We start from the raw sequence: 24,862 nt of genomic DNA on the forward strand, positions 1-24,862 counted from the left end.
GTGCAGGCCCAAGGACCGAGCCCTGGGGGACCCCACTGCCCACTTTCCTGCAGGTCGAAAATTAGCATATGTAGCTACCACTGTTGCTATACCAGTTTTTGTACGCAACAATCCAAACTGTGCCTGGACCCCAGAGTGGAAAACTGACTAACCACTTGTATGTTCAGTTCCTTGACTTGCAGATAATGCATGCCAAGGTTAAGATGTGTATTTTGAATTGCTGGCAACCTGAATAAAGCAGGCTGTTCTTTCTCTCATGGTTGATGAGTATTCTCCTCAAAAAGAGAGGCAAGGATATTTTTATTGGACCAACTGACTAGTTGGGATAAAGGTCGACAAGCTTTTGAATTCAGGATGTCCTTCAGGTCTGCATTGCCTTGCATTCAAAAGCTTGTCTAAGTCTCTTCCAGCAATGCAGTTGGTCCAATAAAAGAAATCATCCTAAGAAATCCTTGCCTCTTTCAATTCTTGGACCAATATAACTACAACGTCATTCTATGCTACTATAACTTCTCAAAAAGAGACATCGTCATGCTCCTTTTTTTGTGGAGAAAGACAGACAGACTTTTTTAGACTGTTTCCCCACACCTCCTTTCCTCCCAGATGGATACTAGGTACATTAAGGGGTAAAATTCTGGCCTCATTGAAGTCAAGGGCAGCTTGTCCATGACTTCAGTAGGATCAAAATCTAATCCTTAATCATGCTATTCCATTGTTGGTGTTTACCTACCAATTAGTAAAGAGTGTTACTAAATTGTTGTTTATAGTCTGCAATAGAAAAAAGGTACTTCTGCACTATGGAGGCCAGAAGACAGGAACTGAATAATGCTGTTGGTGAACACTGTTAACACCTTAGTTCAGGCAGGCAGATTATATGACTCGAGCTGTTCATGACTCAGAAATCCATCTGACATGGTACTGGCTAAGCATTGCCAGTATATAACCTTCTATCTTCCCATTTACTGAAAAAAACTATGGTAAAACAGCGGTTCTTATCTCGCTGTCCTCACTCATATAAGTGTGGCATGAACTGCATTGGTGCATTTGGACAATTTCAAAGGATAATTGAAGATTAGTCAGCAACACCTGTTACCATTTAATATAACATGTTCATGATTTGCTTATATAATAAGATTAGATGTGGGTGATTTAGTTACAGGAGTATGTGGTGAGGAAATGATGCAAAAAGAGTCGAGGGAAGATAATGGAGAGGGACTATATTATTCAGAATTTGAGGCAAGGACAAAGCCTTGCCTCAAAGACAGTATTGACTTTTAAGGGTGGCCATTGTCATTGTCATCTGGTGATTTGGTAGTTAATGATTTGAGAATGTTATATGTTAGAGAGTTCTGAGATGACTCTGGAGCAGTAGGGCATAGTATAATGCAAGTGTGACTACTGTATATACCAACTTCAAAAAACGAGTGCTGATAATTTTTTGTAAACATAACTATTAGTTAGGTATAGAATTTTAGTTCAGTATTTTAATTAAACATAATGTCCTGCCTAATTCTTGCAGAGTGAAACAGAGGACACGGATGGAGGAACTTTATCTCGGTCATATAATCCTTGTGTTGCACAGCCTATTTCTTCTGAGTATGTATTGATATTTTTATTCTTGTTCATTCCTGAATCTAAACATTTATTATGAGTATAGCTATATATGTATTATGAGTATAAATCATAAGTTAATTACTTCTGTTTCCTGAAGGAATATAAGTAATGACTTGTGTTTGTGAGTAAATGTTAACTGTTCAGTGTGTATAATATATACTTAAATTTGTTCAGGTAAGTGTTTAACTGTAATACAAAAATAATTCTGATACCTATCTGCAAAATAACAAAAAAAACCATTATTTGTTTTGTATACATGCCCAGGAGAACAGTTGACCTTTAGGGGAGGCCAAGTCTGGTTCAGAAACTGAAGTGTTTGTTTGATGTTAATGAGCTAAATAAAAACCATTATTTTCTTATACTCTTAAGGTGTGGGGTTTTGGTTTTGACAGCATTCTACTAACATGTGACAAGCACTCTGGTTTTCTTTTTTATCCCATGCTGAAAACATTCAGACTTCGTGAATGAAGTAAAAGAAAGAAACTTAATACCTGCACATTTTTCATTCTGTATAATGAAAATACATAGTAGCTTGGTAAATCATCAGATTAATTAATTAATTTATTATATATCTTTTACAGGAAAGACATGATCCGGCAGATGATGATAAAAATATTTCGCTGTATTGAGCCTGAGCTAAATAATCTTATAGCTTTGGGAGACAAGATTGATAGCTTTAATTCCCTTTATATGCTAGTTAAAATGAGTCACCATGTTTGGACAGCACAAAATGTGGACCCTGCTTCCTTCCTCAGCACAACACTTGGAAATGTTTTGGTGACTGTCAAAAGGAACTTTGACAAATGCATTGTAAGTTTTTAAAACTGAACTTATAAAATATAAGGCCATTAAAAATGGAAGAAAAATCTAAATGTTAAATGTCATTGGTTTTATAAATAATTTGTTTATTCATTGATTATGAAGAAATGTAAAGTAAGTCACGTACCTCCAAAATTGCATTAATGATTGGTGAGTAGTTTTGTCTTGAGCGTTTTCAAGAATGAACCGGAGAAGTGCAGCCATTTTTGAGGGATGAGACGAGAGTTCCATAGCATTGCAGTGTCAAAACTTGCCCCTATCCTGCTGGTGTGAGCAAGGCAAACAGAGCATAGCTCTTGAGTCACCTGATTTGCTAAACAAAATTTGTTTTCTTCTACTACTACTACTTTAAAAAAAAAAAAAAAGATAGCCATGTTAGTCTGAAGTTGGACAGAAGGCAAGATAGCATCTCTGTCTTGCCTTCAGAAATGTATTAAACGTGGATTTAGATAAGCTTGCTAGTAAAGACCAAATGGTGTACCCTTCTAGGATAGGTGCAGCTTCTTTTGCCAAAATTATGCTTTTGCTGGCACAGTCCCTACCAAACACTTGAATTAAATAAATTGTATCATTGAAAGGACCCTTTTCCAGAAAATCTACATCTACATTAAGGCTTTTGCTCATATAAAAACAAACAAACAAGACCAAGACCTAACACTGCTTGCTAACAGTATAGTATCTCAGTATAAGTTTCTGCTGTATAATTACAGATGGGCAGAATTTATTAATTGTATTTATTTGTAAGAATGAAGCATAAGAAAATGTTTGGTTCCTTTCTTATTTTTACTTTTTAATTTGGTTGCATCTGACAAGTAGTTCTTTATAAAATTAAACTTATCTTGGTATTTGCGAGTACAAGTTGCTAGTTGCTTGCAGGAAGCTGCAGAATATGTGATTTTTTTTTTTATATAAACAAGGAGGAAGGAAAACAGAAGCTGGAAAATATATTGTACTTGTGTTCCCTGTTTTATAAAAGTGTGTTTGGGTAAAAAGGTTAAAAAGAGCAGGTCACACAAAGATATAGAAGGACAATTATAAGAGTTTTGTGAAATGAGTACTTTTTTCCTATTTTCTTATCTGACACTATGCTTTCAACAATGTATAGACTAACTTCTTTTTGCTTTTAACTTAAGAGTAACCAAATTAAACAGATGGAAGAGGTAAAGATATCAAAGAAGAGTAAAGTTGGAATCCTTCCTTTTGTGGCTGAGTTTGAAGAGTTTGCGGCACTTGCTGAGTCTATTTTTAAGAACGCAGAGCGCCGAGGCGATCTTGATAAAGCCTACTTAAAACTTATAACTGCTGTTTTCTTTAATGGTAAGGTCTGTTGCTGTGGTCAGCCCAGTTTATTCAAAAACCACTGTTTAACCAAGGTGTCTTTCCTTCTAATTTGGAGGGCAGGATACATAGTTCTGCCTGAAATTAACATTAATGACATTCCTTAAACTGGTCAATGAGGAAGACAGATCAGAAATATGATAAATGGCATTTATCTTGACATCAAACACAACATCAATAGTAGATGTATCCATGTAGCAAAACTTGAGCACCCTGGCCTTAGAATTTTGAAAAATTCTATTTTACTACTAAAGCCATTTGGGTACATGCTTGTGTGATCACTTATGCTTTGCATATAAAAATGTTGTAGGAAATATTGATTGAAATCAGTTGTTGATTACAATAAGCATACTGGTTATTAACTTAAATGTTAACAAATGCATACTGGATGCAGCCATACTGATTTTTTTTATCACTTTTTGAATATAACTGGTTGGTAGGTGCTTTCTGGTGCTATAGAGTGACAGTTTGTGAATCTGTTTAAAATTAAAAAAACATAAATAGATCTGTTCTAGATGTGAAAGCCAGAGACCCTTTTCTGGGGCTGTTGCTGTAACTGGCTCTCTTGCACTCATTTTCCATGGTGATCTTCCCCCCCCCCCCCATAATTTGGATGTTTTTCAGTCACTTTAAGAGATGAGAAATGAATTCTAAACTTTTTTTTTTTTTAGTGGAAAAAGTGGCAAATGAAAGCCAGAAAACTCCCAGGGATGTGGTGATGATGGAGAACTTCCACCATATTTTTGCTACACTTTCTCGTTTGAAAATTTCATGTCTCGAGGCTGAGAAAAAAGAAGCTAAACAGAAATACACGGATCATCTTCAGTCTTATGTTATCTACTCTTTGGGACAGCCTCTTGAGAAACTGAATGTAGGTACTTTTGAAAGCCTGTGGGTAAAGGTCAGAGGGGAGAGCATCAGGGGAATGTCGTGGTGGACATCTGTTACAAGCCACCAAACCAGAAGGAGTAGGTAGACGAGGCCTTCTTTTAACAACTGACTGAAGCTTCCAAATCACAGGGCTTGGTTTTCCTGGGACCCTAATTTATTGGGACATCTGCTGGGTGAGAAACACAGCAATGTACAAGTAGTTCAGCAAATTTCTGGAGCACTGGGGGTGTTGGTTATAGCCATGTTGGTCTAAGGACATAGTCAGAAAAGGTTATTTGGGTGAGTGTGATATTTTCTACCAACTAAATTATACCAGCTAAATAGCTGGAAAAATTGTCATCTGCAAGCTTTCGGGCACAAACACCCTTCTTTAGGCATAGGGAGAGTCTGCTGGTGTTAGTGTGTTCTCCTGTGTGTTAGCCAATATGCAAAATGCAGGTTTATGAAAATGGAATCTCGTATCAGGGAAGATCAAAGGGGAACATTGGGGATAACTTTTTGTTACAGATAGTAGGTCAACTCGGGGGCAGGGTGCTCTTGCAAATTATCCTGATGCAGTAGAACAGTGGTGCTCAACATTTTTTTTTTTTCCCACTGGGCCGGATGGTGGTTACAGTCAAGCCTTTTAGGCAGACATTTGGCTGGGATTTAGTTGGGTTAATAATGTCTTGAGCAAGGGACTAGTTTAGATGACCTTATGACAAGGGTGGGCAAAATGCGGCCTGCCAGGCCATTCTATCCAGCCTGCAGGGCCCCTGAAAATTTTAGAAAATTAATACTTATCTGCCCCTGGCTGCCTGTCATGCAGCCCTTGATGGCTTGCCAAAACTCAGTAAGCAGTCCTCCACCTGAAATAATTGCCCACCCCTGCCTTATGAGAACCTCTTCCAGCCCTACTTTCCCATGATCCTTTGAACTGTATTTCTGATGAAAAATATATTTGTTTTTCTCCAGAAACTGTCAAATGTGCACAATGTGCATTTGCACTACCAGGCAGATAAGAATGATCTATCTCTTGTTTTGTTAAATTCCAGTAAGAATGGCTGCTTAAGGGATTCCAGTTTTTACCTGGAAAAAAGTCTAAAGATCTTAATGACTTCTTACTAACATGTTTTAAATATTATATCCAACCTGTTGCGTCTTGGAAAAGGGCATCTTTCCTTGCTATAATTTTCATTATTGCTCTCATCTTTAGATGGGGAGCAAACATCCTGTTTCTAAATTACTTAAGTCTCTTATCTAAATTCCCAGAAAGGTCCCAGCAATTCAGTTGAACTGTAACATTGTTACTCAAATTGCCAATTGCTCAAATCATGAACTAGACTTGATAAAGGGGGATAAGGCAAGGTGCCACATTTCATAGTTTCATAGTTGGTAGGGTTGGAAGGGACCTGAGGAGATCATCTAGTCCATCCTCCTGCCGTGGCAGGAAAGAGTACTGGGGTCAAATGACCCCAGCCAGATGTTCGTCCAGCCTCCATGTCTAACTCACGTGATTTATTGATCACGTGAGTTAGACATAGAGGTTCGAGCACACCATTCATACAAACACACACAAATCATCATACACATCATTACACACAGGCAAACACATACACAAAACAACCATTTCATTCACACATACACCAGATATAGTTACCAGCAATAGTTGCTCAATATCAGCCCAGGGTGGCCAACCTGGGCTTATTGAGTAGATGATGATGATTTGAAGATAGCAGATTTGAAGATAACAGCTGGAGCGGGGTGAACAGATGCATCTGTGCTCTGATGAAACAGCAGTAGAGAAAGAGACTTGCCCAACTTGGCATTTTCAAAGTGTTTTTTTTTTTTATAGGGATTGGCATCCTTTGTTTCAGTGCTTTGAGGTTTTTCAATGCCCAGCTTCTGTTTTTGTGGTTGTTCTTCTTTTGTCTTCAGCTTATCTTAGCCTTGGAGTGTTCTTGTTGCCCGTCTGGCAGAATGGGTGCATTTTTTTCCCTTGTTAATTTCTTTGTGCCCTAGGCCTCAAAGGGATTCTTCAGCCATTTATTAATTAGTTTACTGACTGGTAATTTACATTTGGCGCCTTGTTGCTTACATAAACAGTTATATTAAACAGTTATATCTTCTTCTCCCATCTCTATGCCATTCTCTCACCATTCACCCTTTTACACATACACATACATAAAGGCTATGTAGAGTTCATTCACTTATGTCAAGCGGAAGGATCCAAAATGGAGTTTTCAAGTAGCTTACAGGACAAGACTAACATGGTTACATTTCACTATTATTACACTCTATGTTAACATCAGCTACATTAGTTCAGTTCATGCTACAACTTGGTTTCTGGAACACCCAGATTACTTCAGCTCCATTTGAGATGATTTTGATAAAGTAATTTAAACTAGAATTAGTTTTGTAGCTTATTATAAATGCATCTATAAAACTGAATTATTTATGATTAAGAAAAAAGAAGTCATGGAGTTGTGTGTATATGATCTGTTTAAAAAACACAAATAAGCTTGCCAGAGTTGCTTGAGTCAAAATATGGCTTGCTTTACATACATTTTTCTAAACCATTTTCATCCCTTTTGACAAGCTGATGGGGGGGGAGGGGAATGGCACTGGTTGAGGGGAATGGGAGATTGGCAGGAAATATTCCTTTTTAGATCATATGCCTTTAGGAAAAGCATCTTATTTTAATGTGGATTACTACAATTCCTTATTTTTATGTGAGACACTGCTACCTTTCCATGCAGTATTACCTCATTAACTAAGCAGTGTCCAGCTGGGTCCGTACTTAATGGAAGGTTTCAGGGAAAGGGTAATTTTGCAGGAAGTGGTTTCATTTTCCTTTGGCTAATGTTTTAGAGCAGTGGTTCTCAACCATTTTAGACTCAAGGCACCCCTTATTAAACTCAAGGCACCCTTTAGAAAACATCAGTTCTTAATTTTCAATTGATTTTTGCCTACATAAAAGTAATAGAGCAATTTTTCTATTGCAAATAACTCAGACCACAACAGGTCAAAATGCCTTAATACTATGGATTCCTATTTGAAAGCTTTGGCGTTTTCTTATCCATCATGTGTACACACCTAATAGTGACAATAGGCATGGCACTCCTAAAAGGATCTCAGGGCACTCGAGAGCTACTGGTTTAGAGGTAGCTAATGTTTATAGGTGCTGTGTCAGATCCTTAGTTTATGTAAATCAGTGTAGTATAACTGAAATCAGTAGGTTTTTTTCCCCCCAGATTATGCAGATCAGCCTTTTCACACTTATTGAATCACAAATGATTTGGTAATCATTAATAGTTTTCTTTTTTTTTTTTTCCAGCATTTCTTTGAGGGTGTTGAAGCTCGTGTGGCACAAGGTGTAAGAGAAGAGGAAGTAAGTTATCAATTAGCTTTCAATAAACAAGAGCTACGAAAAGTTATAAAGGAATATCCTGGTAAGGAAGTGAAGAAGGGATTGGATAATCTGTATAAGAAGGTTGACAAACATCTTTGTGAAGAAGAAAACTTACTTCAGGTAATATTATAGCAAATATTGGATATAAGGAATAATTTGACGCTTCAGATTTGTTTTAATATATATATGTATAAACATTTGGCAACTGCATGGAGTCTGTTCTCTCAAGTGGAACTGTATATGAAAATAAGGGGAAAATTAGTATAAATTGGACCACAGGAATGCTGCATAAACTTACAACTCTGTAATTCAGAGCATTCCAGAAAGGTTATTAATAAATAAATACTGTATTTGCCATCACATAAGTGTTACCGTTGCCTTTTCCCACTTATTGGATGTGTTTGAGCTTCAGAACCATCTTTAGGGAAATTCTGGCTTTCAGGAGCATGCCTGCCCTCCTCCTTGGGGGACTGAATATGTTGAGAAGAGTTTTGTAAAAGGGCTCTTGCACATTTTGAAAGACCTGATATTGATCAGTGAGGGAGATGAGACCAAATTAGATGGACCATTGGTCTGAACAGGAGACTACTACTTCAGCACAGAACTTATTTTCAGTTCATTTTATCTTTTAATACAGTAATTCTGGGGGCTCAGCTATGGGATTTTTGTGTGTTCAGTTGGCTTAATTTTGTTTTTATTTGAAGTAAAAAAAAAAATAAAAATCCAGTATTTCTTTTTTTGAGGAGGCAGAGCTAAGCCACTGCTTTGAGGGCTTTGGGATGGTATTTCATTATTTGCTTGGTTAATAACAGAGGATATTTGTCCTTAACACACTATCTACTTTGCAATAATAAAATATTTTAATGTTGGGGTTTTTTTGTTTGGTTTTTTTTTAAACAAGACCAACCCCCACCCTTTGTCTTACCTCATGATGTTTTGGTAGAAGTTTTATAAAGGTTAGACTAATAGACTTTTGACGAATGTTTTTTCTATTTTAAGGAACATCAGCTTTTGCCTCCAAATTAAGTGTAACTTCATTGGCAATGCGTAGGGGGTGCACATGCGCCCCCTGAGATTGGCGGTGCACCCCCTGAAAGAAGCGCTGCCAACACTGCTGGTGGCGTGGGCGGTTGCTGCTCGCTTTCCCTCCCTGCTGACATTTCTGTGGCTTGCCTGCTGGTGGTCACCATGGCCCCTCCCCCCCAGCCTCCAGGGCACATGTTGTTCATGTGCAACTTGATCTCAGTTCACTTTTGTTGTTGATAATTTCTGCCTTTCCAAATTCCCCATTAAGTACTGAAAAGCATAAAGCTAAAGTCATGGCTACATCTATACCTCGGTGCCATTTGTCCTTTTCTAAACATTTTGCTTTCGACTCTGACAGGTTGTATGGCATTCTATGCAAGATGAATTTATACGCCAGTACAAGCATTTTGAAGGGCTGATAGCTCGCTGCTATCCTGGATCAGGTATTACTATGGAATTCACTATCCAAGACATCTTAGACTACTGTTCCAGTATTGCACAATCTCACTAATTTCTACAAAGAGAAAGATAAGCTAACAGGAAAGCTTGTGACAGGGAAAACAAAATCACGCTCTTATAAATGTTACTTGCTTTGCAAAGATGGAATTACAAGCATCTTCAGATGTCTTATAAATGTCTATTTACACTCCCATCTCATGTGTGTCTAAATGTAGAATGAAAAACCTAAGTAGCAGTGTTGCTTTCGAGTGGGTGGTAGCAATACTTTAAAGCCATGAATTCCACAAAACACTTCAGATACCATTTTCTTCCCCTTTATGCATATGTTTATTTATACTTTTCCCCCCTCCTAATGGCAACTACCCTTGTAAATGTGTAGCACATGGAAATGACACTACCCTTCTATCTTCAATAGTACTTTATATCCTGGAAATTATGTAACCATTAAAAGATTGTACAGACCTTTTCTGCCTCTGGCTGTAATATATGGATGTGGCATTAATCCAAATAAAATGATAAATTCATGTTTTGAGAAGGTAATGATGCGTCTGTGGCTGTTCTTCAGTAAAAATAATCTTTTTCAAAGGATGTGTTTACAATTCACTAACTAAAAGACTTTTCATTTCAAAGCAGTCACTATGCTTCCCCGCAACAGACACAGAGCTTCATTGATGAAGCTGTATGGACTGGGGGGAGGGGTTGCCTTCATCTGTAGTGGGTGGGCATGGCCGTCTACCATGGTCCTCTATCAATACGTATATTGACAGCGTTTCATAGAAGCAGGACATTGGCAGCAGTTCTTGTTCGCTTGCTTTACCTGCAGCAGGTTAGGGTTTTAGGTCTGTGTTGTATCAGGGTTGATGGTAGTCTTAGGTAGTTTTCATTAAGGTTTGGATAGGGATGATCCTGCTTCAACAGGAGCTTGGACTAGAGCAGTGGTTCTCAACCTTTTTTTTGTACCAGGACCCATTTGTAAATATCAATGGCCAGTGCCCCTCAACTCCTGACCCACTTGTCCCCAGGCCCCTGGTGTGTGGGGCAGGAGGGGGGGCCCAAGCAGCCCCTTGCAGGCTTGAACTCTGCCAGCCTGCAAGGGAAACGCTACCGTTTCCCACACTTTTCTTCTTTAAAGGAGAATCCATTTTTAAAGTTTGTTCACAACCCTTTCATATATTCTTGTGACCTACAGCTTGATAAACGCTTGACTTAGATGACCTCTGGAGGTTCCTTCCTCCCCTACTTTGATTCTAGGAGGCTTTTGGGGACATCGCAGAGAAATCTTGCCTCCATTGCAGCAGCTCACACGCTGTACATTCATAGTAGTTTTGAGAGAGCGTGTGCTCCTAGCAAAAACCTGCTTGCATATCATGTTTGAGTTCAGCAATTATACTCCTAGGAGAGAGGTGGGCAATTTATAGCTCACACAGAGGAATGATCACCTGTCTCGCAGGTCAAGAGCTGTGCTTTTATATCAAATAGTCAACATATGGGAAGGGTGTGGTGAATAATTATCTCTTTATGGATCACCTGCCTGCTGATATGTCCCGTTAGCAAAACTAACTACAAGGCTGTCCAAGCAGGTAGGAGATGGCCTACAGGCCCTGGCACTTGGCTCTCTGGTGGCAGCCTGGGAGTCCATACACCCCCACTGCAGCTGGCAGGGCCGGCAGTGTGCACTGCTGACAGGTGAGAGCATCTTGAGGGCTGCTGTGAAGATTCAGCTCGTGCTGCACACGGCTCTGCCATACGCTTCTGCCAGCAGGGAGGCTGTGCCCCAGTGCTGAGGCATCCAGGACTCCCTGCCCTGTTCCTGCAGAAACACCTGTTTTGGACCCGGGCACTGAGGCCTCTTCACACCAAACCAGGATGTGGCAAAGGAAGGAGAAGGCTCCGCCTACGGAGGGAGGGGCCTGCTCTGGCCACGCCCCCAGGGCCACGTGGCGCGGGGGCTGCCGGGAGCTTGCAGCCAGCTTGGGGGTGCGGCGGTTGGGCGGGCGGGCAGCACTACGCGTGCGCATATGCGGTTGCTGCAGCGACGCCCGGATGCGCTGGCTGCAGCGCGCGCCATTTTCAAACCGCCGGCCTGGTCGGGCCGCGCGCGCAGAGGCCTGCAGAGCCCGCCCCGAGCCAGTGAGTGCGCGCTCAGTGTCACAGCCGCCGCCACTGCTGGAGGCCGCGGGGGAGGCGGCTCCCGTTGCCGCGGGGCTGCTTAGCGCGCGTCACAAGCGGCCTGTGCGCGTGCAGCCACGGGCCTGAGGTAGAGCCCGAGGGCGTCCGGCGCCCGAGCAGCGAAGTCGCCGTGGCTTCAAGCCGGCTTTTGGGCGCTTTTTAGCTCGTTCATGCAGGTCCGTGAGCGGAGCGGGGCGGGGCCAGCAGCTCTGGTGCGAAGTCGCTAGGCGCTGCTCTGGTTTCAGGTCTCGTGGTGCTAGGCTTTTCCCCAGGAGAAATCCTGCCGCTGGCCACGGGGTGAAGCCGCGGCGGGGAGGGAGGGCTCTGGCAGGTCTTCGCTCCCCAGCCTTTGTCCCCTGGGCTGAGGCAGAGCCTGTCGGTTCATGGTCTTTGGAGAGCAGAACTCGTCTCCCGGTGCACGTGGACTTTTAATCTCAGTTTTAATTCTCGTGTTCCCGAAGGACACGAGCCTGCACAAAGACCTCCCTTGCTATTTCCCCTGGCCTGTTGTGACGGAGCTGGTTTTCAGACAAATGCTATAAAAGCTCCTTCATGTCCATCCTCGCAGTTATTTTTTGAGGAAATATTCTAGTGCAAGTATCCATGAGTGTTGGGGGGTGAAGAACAGACATAACAAAGCAGCCAGTGCCCAGGGCGGTGGGCTGCACTGGGGGCAGCGGTGACTGCTGACTGCAGCTGTGCCCCTGGGATGAACTTGCAGCTGTAGTGACAGCTGATGTTTTTCTGGCATTCCCCTCCCCTCTGCCGGCAGTGGCAGAGGTGGATGTTCAAGTCCCACCCTAGCTATGTGGCTGGTGAGCAGCGTGGCTTCTTGCAAAATATATAGCCTGTATTTAGGCTACTGGATCCCAGAATTTGTTCAAGGTCTTGGGGCAGTAGTCCATATGTATTCATTTGTTTCCAAAATCAGGTGTCTTTTGGACTCTTTGGGCATACAGCTAACTGACACCGTTAGCAGCTTCTTTGAGGGGTGTAAATTCTACGCCAAACAGCATGATGTTGTTTCCAAACAGTTGTTCCACACTGCAGCTCTCTGCAGTTATACCCTGACATTTAAACTGCCGTTTCTGAACAAACAGGAATTTTCTGAGTCTTGCATGGTATTGAACCCTTTTCCATAATGATTTCAGGATATGTAACAGGGATTAGTTTGGTGGCAGTGATGACCTCATATATGGTGAAGGGTCTTGCAGTCATACTCTCACGTCTGTTATGTCAAAAGATATTTAATGATCATGAGATTGGACTGGAAGTTGTGGTGGCTATCTTCAAAGCCCTTATCTGTGAAGCTCCTCATCATTTTTCTTTTATTGGACGTTTATATGGAATCATTCAGATTGTAAAACAATAAAAAGCAGAATTTATTGAGGACAACTAGCACTATATTGCATGTGTCAAAAGCAAATACTGCATCTCAGTGGCACTATTTGCACTCGAGGCATTTGGATTTTCAGTTAGTTGAGGCTAAATCCTGGAAATATTTGAAAAGACCGAGCGCTGACCGGGGCGGGGGGGATGGACGGATGGACCCCTCATGCTTTACTGAAAGAGGCAGCACGTTAATTCAGCCTGACTCTGCAATGCCTGTATAGATTGGGGCCCTTCAGCGAGGCTTTTTGGTACTTTTATCTAAAGCTAATTCAATCAGTTATTAGGTAAAAGTGCCAAAAAGCCCTACTGAAGCACCTGATCTATACAGACGTTGGGCAAGCCAGGTCCAACTAACACAGGACATGCACTGGATTCGGCTCAGGGGCATTCAGAGTTTAAAGTAAAGTGCTGCGGGGGGAGGTTTTCGGTGGGGGGGGGTTTAATATCTGTAAGGAGCAACAAACATTTTAAGATGAGTAAATTTTTTACATTGTTTCTATCTCCTCAAATTTTGTGCGTCTGTCATTAGATCTCTGAGAGAGAGCTGTGTCAGCAAAACCTGTCCTTTTCTAATTGTGGCTGGCAAAAAATTTCCTCCTCGTTTGATTCAGACTTAGCTACACTGATCCAGATGTTCAACTCCAGCCTCAAATGTAATAATTTACTAATTTGAAAGTGACACAGAAAAGAAAACTCCTGCGTCTGGCCCATCTGTTGAGAAATTCTGACTAGCAAGACCAAATTACTCACTCATTTGCTTTCTTCTGTGGTTCCCTATTGGGTACCAGGTCAAATTCAAAGCTGTGGTTCCTCTTCAGAGACCTCCATGAGATTGTCCAGGGTTACATGTACTGGGATTGTGGACTTTGTAATAGCTGTAATCTGTTAGGAGTATGGAATTTAGCTTCCAGTAACTGTTTCATGTTGTGTTTGTTTTTGTTTAGAAACAACAGACAGACCCTTTTTTTAGAAACTAGCCCACAACTCATATTCCTGGAAGAGATGAAATAACCATGATGTTCAGAAAAAAGCGTAATCTTTTTATTAGGTGAATGCTAAGCAATCTTCCCAAAGTTGAGGTCTAACTGACTAGAGGAGGACAAGGTATATATGCCTCATTTCTGTAAAGTGTTCTGCTAGCTCAGTGTTAGAATCTAGATAAATATAGTGAAACTGTGCAAATAAGGGCATTGTATAGCAGTTTTCTTACACAATTTTCAGAGAACTTACTAATATTTTCTATTCAAAAAATAACTTTTCTGTTCTGTAACACTACTTCATATGATAATACTATACATATTGTGTAATCTTTTACAGGTTATTTACTTTTTCAGTGTGGTACAACCATTTTTGAAGTGTGTTCATGATGACCACAGCCGCAGAACGCAAATTCATTAACCTCCGGAAACGGCTAGATCAGCTTGGCTACCGGCAGCCCCTGGGAGTGGAGAGCCTGCCTCTGGTGGAAAAACTCTTTAGGTATCCACCCAAAACAGAATTTTTTAACAATCATGTTATTCAAGTCATATATATTATATAATTATAAAGAGTAGTAGTGGAAAATAACATTGTTTCAAAATCTTTTTCAGAATAAGCTATCCTAAAACAGATTTCTTGAATAACAGGGACATCTTAAATTTTACTAGAATTATTGGGATAGCTCCTCCACATATTGATAGACTAAGAAAAATCTTATTGCCCAACTTCTGGGAAAACAGTCACTGTAGAAGCCAGTGATCTGTTCTAAAGAGTCCTATGTGCATTTAGTGACTGAGATGTCTGAAATGAGGCTGACAATTAAAACGTACATGTTTACTCAGTTTCTGTTTGATTTTGTATGGGTAGAATATTTACTACATCCACTTTTACTTAAGTGTATCGTAGTATGCAAGTGGTTGCTTACAGCCAGAAAACTAATTTAACTAGGTAGCGAGCAACTAGGATATCTTATTCCACATTCTACAAAATCCCAGCTTTGATGCCATAAAGGAGATATGAATTGGACCTAAAGTCAATCTAGTCCAATATTCTGTCCCTGATAGTGGGCTGATTAAATGTAGGGTTATGAACCCCACTGTAGTCAGAAATAGAATGATCTGCCCCTCTACATTATGCTTGATCTTCATCTCTGAGGCCTAATGTATGCTACGGTGTTCTGCTTGAAAATCTTTGCATATATTTAAAGTCTGCCCCGAACCATTCTTCTGTTACCATGCCTCTTCTAAGGAAAGCTGCCTCTTCAGCTGACAGAAGGTGCAAATAGACACTCTTGCACCTTCTGCCAGTTTTGTGGTCCCTTTAACTATTGATAACCTTCCCAGGGTGTACTGTGCACTCTGGCATGCTTGCTAAAATGAAGCTACCAAAAGCATTGATATGTATGAGTGGCAGCTTCTGTCTGTCACTAGACAGACCACTTCTGTCTGTCAGTTGTCTGTCACCAGACCTGCTGGCAGAATGAACAAAGTCTAATAGATGGACTGGCTTTAAGACTTGAGTCATAAGGCTTAACTTTCTTTCCAAAACATTTTTCAAAATGAATGATATTAACTAAATATCTAATATCTGAATATCTAAAAAAATGCCAGTTATGTCTTAGATCTTGTTAAATTCTTCAGTTCAAGAACTTTCTTCAGCAATGAGTTTCTCAATTGCTTATGTTGTTTGAATGCAAGAATAATTCTGATAATTCCGTATTTCCTCTTACCAGCTTTGAAATTCCTGCCTTTTTTACTGGAGTATTTTCTTTTTCTTGTGGATAATATGAGATATTGATCATAGAAATTCCATACCTGCTTACTGTATCAAAAAGGTCAAAGGTCTGTTTGAGCTAATATCCCATTGTGTTAGTGTGGCATGCCAGATTCTGTAACCAATGGCACGTAAAGGATTTGTGTGGCCAGCATCACATCCAGACACTTTTGCCTTTCATCTGAATTACAAGGTACCCATTTATATTTGGGTCAGCTAATGATGGCCTTCTGCAGGAGTCAGGAGAGAGGCTCATACGTGGACCCCAGGAGCCATAGCGAGATCCCTTAACCACTCTCCTATTGTGCCTCTTGCTTTCTTTATTATTTCATCTATGTTTTAATTGTGTCCCCTCTTAGTTCCCTATTTAAATAAAAGCCTTTACACTTTCTCTTTCCATGAGTTTTTCCAAATCTTGTTTATTCCCATTGCTTTTCTGTGCAACCACTTTGGTTGTAATATCTTTCCCCAGTGAGGGCCAGAACTGCAGGAAGTATTCCGTATGATGTTGCATCGTTGTTTTGTGTGTGCATATCTATAAGTCTGATAGTATTCTACATGTCATTTTCTATTGCATTCTTTATGCATTTTATGCCTTTTGTGGAAGAAACCCACTTTGCTTTTGTCCAACAAGGCTAAAAATGAAATCTGTTTACCCACAATTTGTACTTAAATGAGGAACATGCAAAGTCATAACTGAAAAGAACAAAAACTTTAAATTCATTTAGTCTACAAAGAAGACAGTGCAATGTGTTTTCATATTGAATAATCATTGTAAGCAGTGAATGTTAATGTCTTCCATGTTTTAGTAGTGTTGGTGTAGTAGTTTTAGTAGTAGTTGGTGTAGTGTTTAGTAGATGTTGCTGTGATGGTTCAGGAAATAAGAGAAGTAAGAATCCAAAATGTGGAAGTTACCAAAATTTGCCGTTTATAATGAAAAATCCAGAGTCTTAAAAAACCCCCCAAAAAACAGAGTCAGACTACATAGTGACATCTTCCAACCTAAGCCTGTGTAAGAAACATATCATTCTCTTATGTCTTGTTTTTATTTATATATGGAGTTTTACACAAGCTTTTGTGCCATCTGTCACTTAGTTCAGCTATGTTTGTTTCTCCTCCAGAGGCCTCAGGAAGGATACTGTGATACCCAAAAGCTTGTCTGTGTCTATGTCCGTCTCTGTTGGACCATGCAGTTGGTCAATTAAAAGATATCACCCGCAAGAATTCTTACCTCTTGCATATTGATTAATCAAACTTGAGTTCTGGAGTGTCCTTAGAAAAGGGACCTTAAAATAACCTGATTTGACTGAGTGCTAGAAGCTTTCCTTGTAAGATGCCCGTTTTCATATTGAATATGTGAGAAAGTTGAGTTTAAAACAATGTGTGCTACATGGTCTGCTGTATTAAGATTTTTTTTCCCCTACAGTTATGGCTTATTTTAGGAAAAAAAATAATCATACATTTTTTCGCCTTATAGGCACTAGATATGTTGATGACCTCTTGTTATGGGATCCTCTCTAAACATCTAACAGGGTATCATGAATAATCTTTGTTAAAAGGGAGTGAGAAAAGGAAATTGGTTACATTTACAAATTCTTTTGCATTTTCCTGTATTCCTATCTTGAAAACTTCATTGAACTCCTGTCAAATTCTTATAAAGAAAAAAATACCTTTACAAGTGTTCTGGAATGTATGTGCCTATCTTTAATGCCAGGAGGGAGTTTTAAAAATAAAAATCTATGGTCGTTTTCCTTTTTTTAGGAAAAAAATTCTGGTAGGTAAAACATACATGCTAGAAATAATTTAAAGTGCCACTTGTCCTTTTAAGGACAGAATTAACATGTAGAGCTGTTGTTTTTAATTTGTTAGGATTTCTGCCTTAATTTAGTCTGTCAACTGTTCCTTGGTTTCAGTGATCTTGTCCATACAACAGAGAGTCTACGCAGTGCAAAGTTATCTGCTGGAAAAATTGAAAAGGAGTGCAGCAATTTTGATGCTATTCTGGAACCTTATAAAGCAGAGAATGCTAAACTTACCAGAGAAAATAATGAACTACATTTAGAGATACTGAAACTGAAAGAACAATCTGATCGTCATGTAAGAGGTAATTTAAAAAAATCCCAAAGATAATTTATAGTCATTCTGAATGTCAAAAATAAGATATATTCAAGGCTGTGATTGAGGAGACTTTTATGTATGTATTTAACTATAAGTGCAAGTGTGGTCCCATTGACTTTAGTATGTTTGAAGGATTGAGGCCTAAATGTGTAAATATTTGTTTTGCAATCCAGGGGCTTTTGAATTTGAACAGGATTACATATTGATCATGTCAAATTGTACCTCTTTTCTGAGAGAGACTTACAAATTAGAAAAAATACTTAATTAAAACATCAGAGAGAGAGCTGTTTAAAATACAACTTTATTTTGGGACAGGTTTTGTCCTTTTGTCATTCCAATTTTATAATCTTTCTGTGTTTTTTTTATATAAAAATTGCTCCTTTTTCAGATGAAACACATTATTCTCCCTCTCTGCCTGAACAATAAATCCACCTTAGAATCTGGCAGTGAAGCCTGCTGTACCTTGTGGCCCATCATAGCAATTCTGTGTTTTGTCCTCTAATTTCTAATTACAGATTCTTGTAGTAATCCAGTGTTTCATGTGAGGATGAAGATAATCTAGTTTGCTGTTACACATCTGTATTTAAATGCTGTATAGAAAAGAAAAAGTATTTCAGTAATTCAGATATGTAGAGGCACTGGGTGCCAAGAGGCAGCACTGTGGGGTCAAATAGTCATTTCAGTCCCTTGGCTAGAGAGTTGCCTCAAAGGGAGCTCTCCTTTGCTTCCACTGCTCCCATAGCAGAGAGGCAGCTCTTTGCTTGCAGCGCAGGCTGCTGCCTGGGGACTAGTTCTGAGGTTCCAACAGTGGCTGGCAGCACCAAGCAACCCATAGGGGGAAGGGTGCATGCTCCCTGCCCCCTGGGTGAGCCAGACTAGGCCTGCAACTGTGGCTGCTTCTTCAGTACTGGGACTGGTCCCTGGGCACAGCAGTTGCTGACAGTCTGTGGGGCAGTTCTTACATCTGCTGCCTACCCTACAAGACTGTTCCCATGGGTTCTGTGGCCAGAAGAATGGCCCGTATTCTAGTCATAGGGGCAGGGCTTCTTGCCACAGCTGACAGAGCATGAGCAAGAATCTGCATTCTGGCAGCCTAGGCAGCATTGCTGAGGCCTCCAGCCCTGTGGCCAGAACGCTGGCTTTTGTCAGTTTGCTAGCTATGTGATCAAGCTTCTCACCATGGCTGTCAGAGCACAGGCAAGATCTTGTGTTTTAGCAGTTGCGGCAGTACTCTGAGGCTCCACCCTGATGCATGGTGAGCAGAGAATCAAATGATTGGTGGGACTGAGCAGAGAGCAGTCCTTGGGTCTGTGACAAAGCCACCCTGCTGTCTGGTCCCACCAGTCAGCTGAATTGGCTGTGTGGGCTATTGGGGAGTCAGCCTTGGAGAGAGGGGAAAAGAGAGCAGAAGACTATGGGATGGATACTGGATGGATGCCCATATCATGCTATGTGTACAGGCGTTACATGTGGCTTTAGAAAATTTTGCTCTGTGGAAAAATTGCTGGAGGAAAGAGCAAACAGTTTGTTACAGAACTGGCATATTTTTCAATGAGAAACCACTTACATGCCCTTTTAAGTGGTTTTAGCACTTTTTGCAGTGCTAAAAGCATGTAATTTCTTACTAGAAATGGAATGCCTGTCCATAGCCTTTGAATACATGATTAAGAAACCATTTTTTCGTAGTCTGTTTTCAGAATGAAACTACATTTTTAGTTAAAGTATTTCAACCCATGGTTTTTAGAGGTAGGAAGTAGGTACATGTGACTTTCCTGAAAATCACAGCTTTAACGCAGCTGACTGGTTACTTAAAAAATTATGAGGTAATTTAAAAAAAACAAAGGTAATTTATAATCATTGTGAATGTCAAAACTAAGCTGTATTCAGGGCCCTGACCAGGGTTACTTGTATGTATGCAGTTAACCCTAAGCACAAGCCAAACTTTGACTGAGTTAGAACAATTGATCAAATTATAAGCATTAGGCGCTTTACCATGGAATAAAATGCATAATTTAAGCTACATATTTTACTTGTATGTATAATTAAAAATGTTTGCTGTGGTTTCTGAGGTTAAAATATTATCTGTAGAGTTGTCACTATGCTTCTATTATGTTCTTAGTGTTCAGAGATGTATTACAACTGTCCTGGAAAGCTATTTCCAATATATTTAAGATGCTTGCCAGCCATCTTTGCCTTTTCAGCTAATTCAGTTAATGTAGTCTTACATTAAAAAACATGTAAGGTATCCTGAAGATTGGAGAGATTCAGATTCTCTGTATCCCATTTTTTGTTAGAAAATTAAAATAAAAAGTGTAACCGGCAATAACAGTATTCTGATACACTGATAGATCTCTTATTTTCCCTTTTCCTATCCCAATGGAAAATAAAGACTCTGTTTGGTCTTGGTATAGTCCAGTAGTCAGCAGTGTTTCCTAGCATCAGGCTGGAATGATCCAGCTCAGGTATGAGAGGCCGATGCTAGTACTCAGCTGCTCCCCCTTCCCTCCTACTCCTCCTGAATGCTGCCGTAGTCCAACTTCACTGGTTGGATTCACCCCCATGGGCTGTAAGTTGCCAACCCCTGATATAGGCAACTTAACTTTCCCCATGGATCAGAGGTTCTGAAGCTTTTTCAGTTGACGTACCCCTTGGTCTCAGAGTGAGACTTCACGTACCCCTTAAGAGTGACGTTTCCGGTGTGAGGTTGAGGCATAGAGCAGGAGTAGCATATCTGGTTTCCACGTGCATGCGCATATTACAGCAGTAAAACCCCAGCAATTTCAAATTGTCAAGACTTTTTTTAGGCCCTTCGACCTGTGTTAGTGTATGAAATATATCTCACGTACCCCCTGATGAGGCTTCATGTACCCCTTGATGAGGCTTCATGTACCCCCAGTTCAGAACCGCTGCTATACATGAAACCACAAGCTTAATAGTGATCTTCTAGAATCTCAGAACATTCTTGATGGCCCCTTGCTTTTGTTTTTGGTGGCATAGATATATAGATACTACATATCTGGAGGAAACTGGATGTGGTCATGGTGTGCCTACATCCCAGGTAGTTGTTTTAGTCTGGCATAAGTTAGAGGATCCCTGCAGCTTCTCTATAGTTCCAAGGGAACAGTCCTCACAGGGCAGCCTCAGGAACAGGAGATTGCAAAACTGTGCTTGAGGCAGTTTGTCAAAAGCAGCAATCTCCAGGAAATACACCAGTGACCTTTATCTAAATTACTATTTTTATGTGGACCTTTATGTTCTTATCAAGTTGTCACACTCTGGAAAATGAGATCAGTCTTCTTTATACCAGTATTTATGCTACAAGCCAATTGTCCATTAAGAATGATGGGGGAGGGGGGGAGCAGGCGGGGACAGAGCCTGTCGTGTGCCCATTCCCTCCCTTCCCCCCCTGCCCCCCCCCCCCCCCGGCTGCTGCTGCTTGGGGTCTGGGCCCACTCTTCCCCTCCCCGCGGCAGGGGAGCAGGGGTAGGGGAGGAGTGGGCCTGGGCCTGACAGTTGCTGTGTTGGGCTGGGTCAGGCCAGACTGGCCCACTGTCCTCGGCCCCAGTGGGCCGGCCGGCTTTTCCCCTGGCTTGGGCTCATTGCCCCCCCCTCCTTCATCAGGCTGGACTTGCTGTTCCCTGCCCGGGCGCACTCCCCTTCCCCCTGTGTTAGGCCCAGCCCCCCCCCGCCCCCCCCCCATGCTATCTGCAGGGAACAGGGTGGGGAGGCAGGCCAGGCCAGTCCTGTTCTGTTGCCACTGCCTCCAGGGAGCAGGGCATTGCCACCGCTGGCCTCGCCCCCCCCCTCCCGTCCCCTGTGTCCCCACCATCATGGCAGTGGGCTGCCTTCTGTCAGAACACTTCTTCACGCCCTGATTGGCTGTTTGTCAGCCAGTCAGCATGAATAAAGTGTGACAGATGGGCTGACAGACAGCCTTTTATAATATTCAAATTGGTAAAAATGCAGTTAGGGTGAACATTGATCTATGTATGTTTTTACAAAGATTTGAAAGCCAGCTTAAGAAAAGTTGAACATGAGACAGCTGACTTGAAGTTTCTGAATAACCAATATATACATAAAATTAGAACATTGGAAAAAGAGAACAAAGCCAAGACTGAAAAAATTCAGCAGCTTCAGGAGAAAAATCTGCAAGCAGTGGTACAAACACCAGGTAAGATCTCTGATTGTGAAGCAGTCCAGAACTATTTCTGCTGCATCTTCAAACATCATGCAATATATTTAATTTCAGATGAGGTCAGCTAGTAGTTGCTTCTTCTGGACTAAGTTAGTAGTCTCCCTATTTTTTAAATAAAACATTATTGATGTACATGATTCTAGACAAACAAAATAGCCACGGTTGTATGAATCATTTACAATATAAATAGGATCAATGAGGCAATAAACTTGACAACAGGTCATATGATGTTATTGGGGGGGAAGGGAAGAAGAAACGTCAATAAGTAATGAAGCACCTAATTTAGCTACAGAGCCAATACAAAAGTTATTTTCATATTTGTTTACCTGTTATTGTTTTTTTTTTTATTTGGATGCTTGCTTGCTAAAATAGAACACATCTGTGGTGCAAGTTTTATTGAAAGAAGTACTTTTTGGGAAAAGATTTAAGAGATCTGAGTTACTTGGTTAACATAAGAGGCGCAAAATTTGGCCCCTGTTGCTGGTTGGAATGAAACAAGGAGTCACTTCCCTCGTAGGCTAAAGAAGCGGTAATCCTTGGCTAGTTTCTCTAGCGAAAGCTGGTAACTTTGGCAGCCTCTCTTCTATTATCTCTCCCCTCTCTCGTGCCTCCTTCCTGTTATTTTTCCTTCCTCATTCAGTCTGGCTTCTTAACTATCAAAGTTAAAGGCCAATATGATGATGCTGCTGATTGTCAGTCATATGCCTAAGATGGCCTACTTCCTCCTATCATAAGCTTTTCACTGCTAAGGAGACCACTTGGCTCTTCCTAGCCATTGTCCTGAAATGCCTGTCCTGCTATCTGTCATAGTCTCCAAGTATAGCTCGCAATTTGTCTCCTGTTTCAGGTGAGAGCTCTTTGTTATGTTGAATGTATGGTCCTCTACCTATAACTCACAAACTGATGGTTGGAATTCTCCATCAATTACATCAGAAAGTCTGGTCAGCTCTCCTATTTCTGGTAGAGTGCATGTACAACAACTCTCTGCATCCATCTCTTTAAGTTTGTTTTTTGTGCCAACTACAGTGTACACCCCCAATTCTATGCCTCTGTGCCAAAAGCATCTTGCGTTCCTGTTACTCTTTACTTAATATGTCGCATCCTTGCTTGCAGAGGGAACTGAGTTGCTGATTTTCCTGGGCCAGGTATAAATGCCAATTAGTGCTACCAAATGTCCATAACTCAGGTACACTAAGTGTGAACATACCTACATGTACAATAGGTCTCAAAGAACAACACGTATAGTATAGATGAGAAACTGGGTTTTGTGTTCCCTGTTTGTTGAAAGAACCGGTCTTTTTTGTCAACAGGATTCTTGTTAGCAAACTAGTATAGCTGTGCGAAGTTTTGCCCGGTGTTTTGTTTCAAAGCTGTTTTGATGCATTTCAAGCTAGAAACAGCGAAATCTAAATGAAACAAAAGCCTTTGAAAGAGCTTTGAAATGAAACAAGGGCACTTTAAATGTTTCAAAGTTTTGCAACGTTTTGAAGCCAGCCCACACCCAGCTGAAGGAAGAGAACCTGCACCCCTGGAGGAGTCCGGCACATCCCCCACAGCCCTCCCAGGGGTGCAGGTGAGCCCCCAATCTGCCTGCCAGATGACAGGAGGCTGGTAATGCCAGCTGGGCCCAGCGGCAGCACTGATCTTCCCAGCGCTGGAATAGCCTATGGGCAAAACATCAAAACAGCATTGAAATAGCAAGACAGTTTCAATGAAATGAAACGGAACAGTGCTTTTGAAACTAAAGGAAACTAAATGAAACTGTTTCGTTGAAACGAAAGTCAAAGTGGAACGGTGCTGTTTCACACAGCCCTACAAACTAGTACTTATAGAAACTGCTTAATCTGGAGGGAGACAGGTTGTGTTAAACAGTAACAAGTTTTAGAGGTTGAGTTGTAGAACTTCTATACGTCTACTACATCAACTAAACTGATATGTTATTTTGTTATAAGAATGTTGTGTAGCATGTATAATTTATCTTACTGGGATGTATTTCCAAGATGAAAAGGAGAAGTGTCCCAGTTTAGAAGGACTTGGATATAAATTTCAGTTTTAAGTAATAAGAATTTGACTTTTTTAGGCGGCAGGAAAAGAAATATTCCATTCAGACGCCAACGCATGCAGATTGACCAACCTGTCCCTCCCTCAGGAATAAGTTCTTACCCAGTTCCCCAGCCAGATGACCCTTATATTGCAGACCTCCTTCAAGTGGCTGATAACAGGTAATTTAAATACTTTTTTAAATTCTAAAGTATTGGTAATATTGTTGTAACAGAAAACATATGTCTTCCTCCCCCCCTTTCAATTTTCCAGGAGTTGGATAGTATTTCAAGTCATTTTGCAGTGCCAGTCATGTATTTGCTTGATGTGCTAGTGTTTTGCCCTTTTAGTTTTTTATCAAGAAATAGAGAACTTGTTGGTAAATAACTCCTGTATGTCACGGTTGGAGATTCATCAATCTCTGTGTCTGGGTTTATCTAACTATTTAAAATGGGAATCCATAGTGTCAAAAATGTTCTGACCTATTGTAGTCTTTTTAAGTTCTTTTCAACAGAAGAATTGCTCTGTTATTTTTCCATAGTCAAGAAACAAGTGAAAGCTAGGCACTGACATTTTCCAACATGTGTCCTTAGTTTAAAAAGAAAAAGGTTGAGAGTGACTGCTCTGGTAACTTTTAACAGTAATCTTTTATCCGATAC

General features: G+C 40.7%; 2 protein-coding genes across 11 annotated transcripts in view; both read left to right on the forward strand.

The window, feature by feature from the left end:
• The window catches only part of EXOC1 (exocyst complex component 1), a 55,987-nt gene extending 45,909 nt beyond the window's left edge, over nucleotides 1-10,078 (forward strand). For all 6 annotated transcript variants that reach the window (XM_014594895.3, XM_014594896.3, XM_019481250.2 and 3 more), the window contains 6 exons: nucleotides 1,520-1,596; nucleotides 2,196-2,424; nucleotides 3,567-3,750; nucleotides 4,443-4,642; nucleotides 7,979-8,173; nucleotides 9,438-10,078. In XM_014594895.3, coding sequence (XP_014450381.1) covers nucleotides 1,520-1,596; nucleotides 2,196-2,424; nucleotides 3,567-3,750; nucleotides 4,443-4,642; nucleotides 7,979-8,173; nucleotides 9,438-9,590 — 1,038 coding nt within the window. In that variant the 3' untranslated portion in view covers nucleotides 9,591-10,078. The remainder of the gene's footprint in view (nucleotides 1-1,519; nucleotides 1,597-2,195; nucleotides 2,425-3,566; nucleotides 3,751-4,442; nucleotides 4,643-7,978; nucleotides 8,174-9,437) is intronic.
• A 1,461-nt stretch (nucleotides 10,079-11,539) lies between these two features.
• CEP135 (centrosomal protein 135) overlaps nucleotides 11,540-24,862 on the forward strand; it is a 73,639-nt gene continuing 60,316 nt past the window's right edge. For 2 of the 5 annotated variants that reach the window (XM_014594892.3, XM_019481258.2), the window contains exons 1-5: nucleotides 11,540-11,668; nucleotides 14,417-14,578; nucleotides 17,764-17,954; nucleotides 21,972-22,139; nucleotides 24,244-24,385. In XM_014594892.3, the coding sequence (XP_014450378.2) occupies nucleotides 14,463-14,578; nucleotides 17,764-17,954; nucleotides 21,972-22,139; nucleotides 24,244-24,385 (617 nt within the window). In that variant the 5' untranslated portion in view covers nucleotides 11,540-11,668; nucleotides 14,417-14,462. Of the gene's footprint in view, nucleotides 11,669-11,688; nucleotides 11,884-14,043; nucleotides 14,204-14,416; nucleotides 14,579-17,763; nucleotides 17,955-21,971; nucleotides 22,140-24,243; nucleotides 24,386-24,862 lie in introns of those variants that run through there. The other 3 variants (XM_019481255.2, XM_019481256.2, XM_019481257.2) reach the window with 3 other exon arrangements.

The sequence above is a fragment of the Alligator mississippiensis genome, chromosome 2 (assembly GCF_030867095.1).
Source record: "Alligator mississippiensis isolate rAllMis1 chromosome 2, rAllMis1, whole genome shotgun sequence".
Classification (NCBI taxonomy): Eukaryota; Metazoa; Chordata; order Crocodylia; family Alligatoridae; genus Alligator; species Alligator mississippiensis.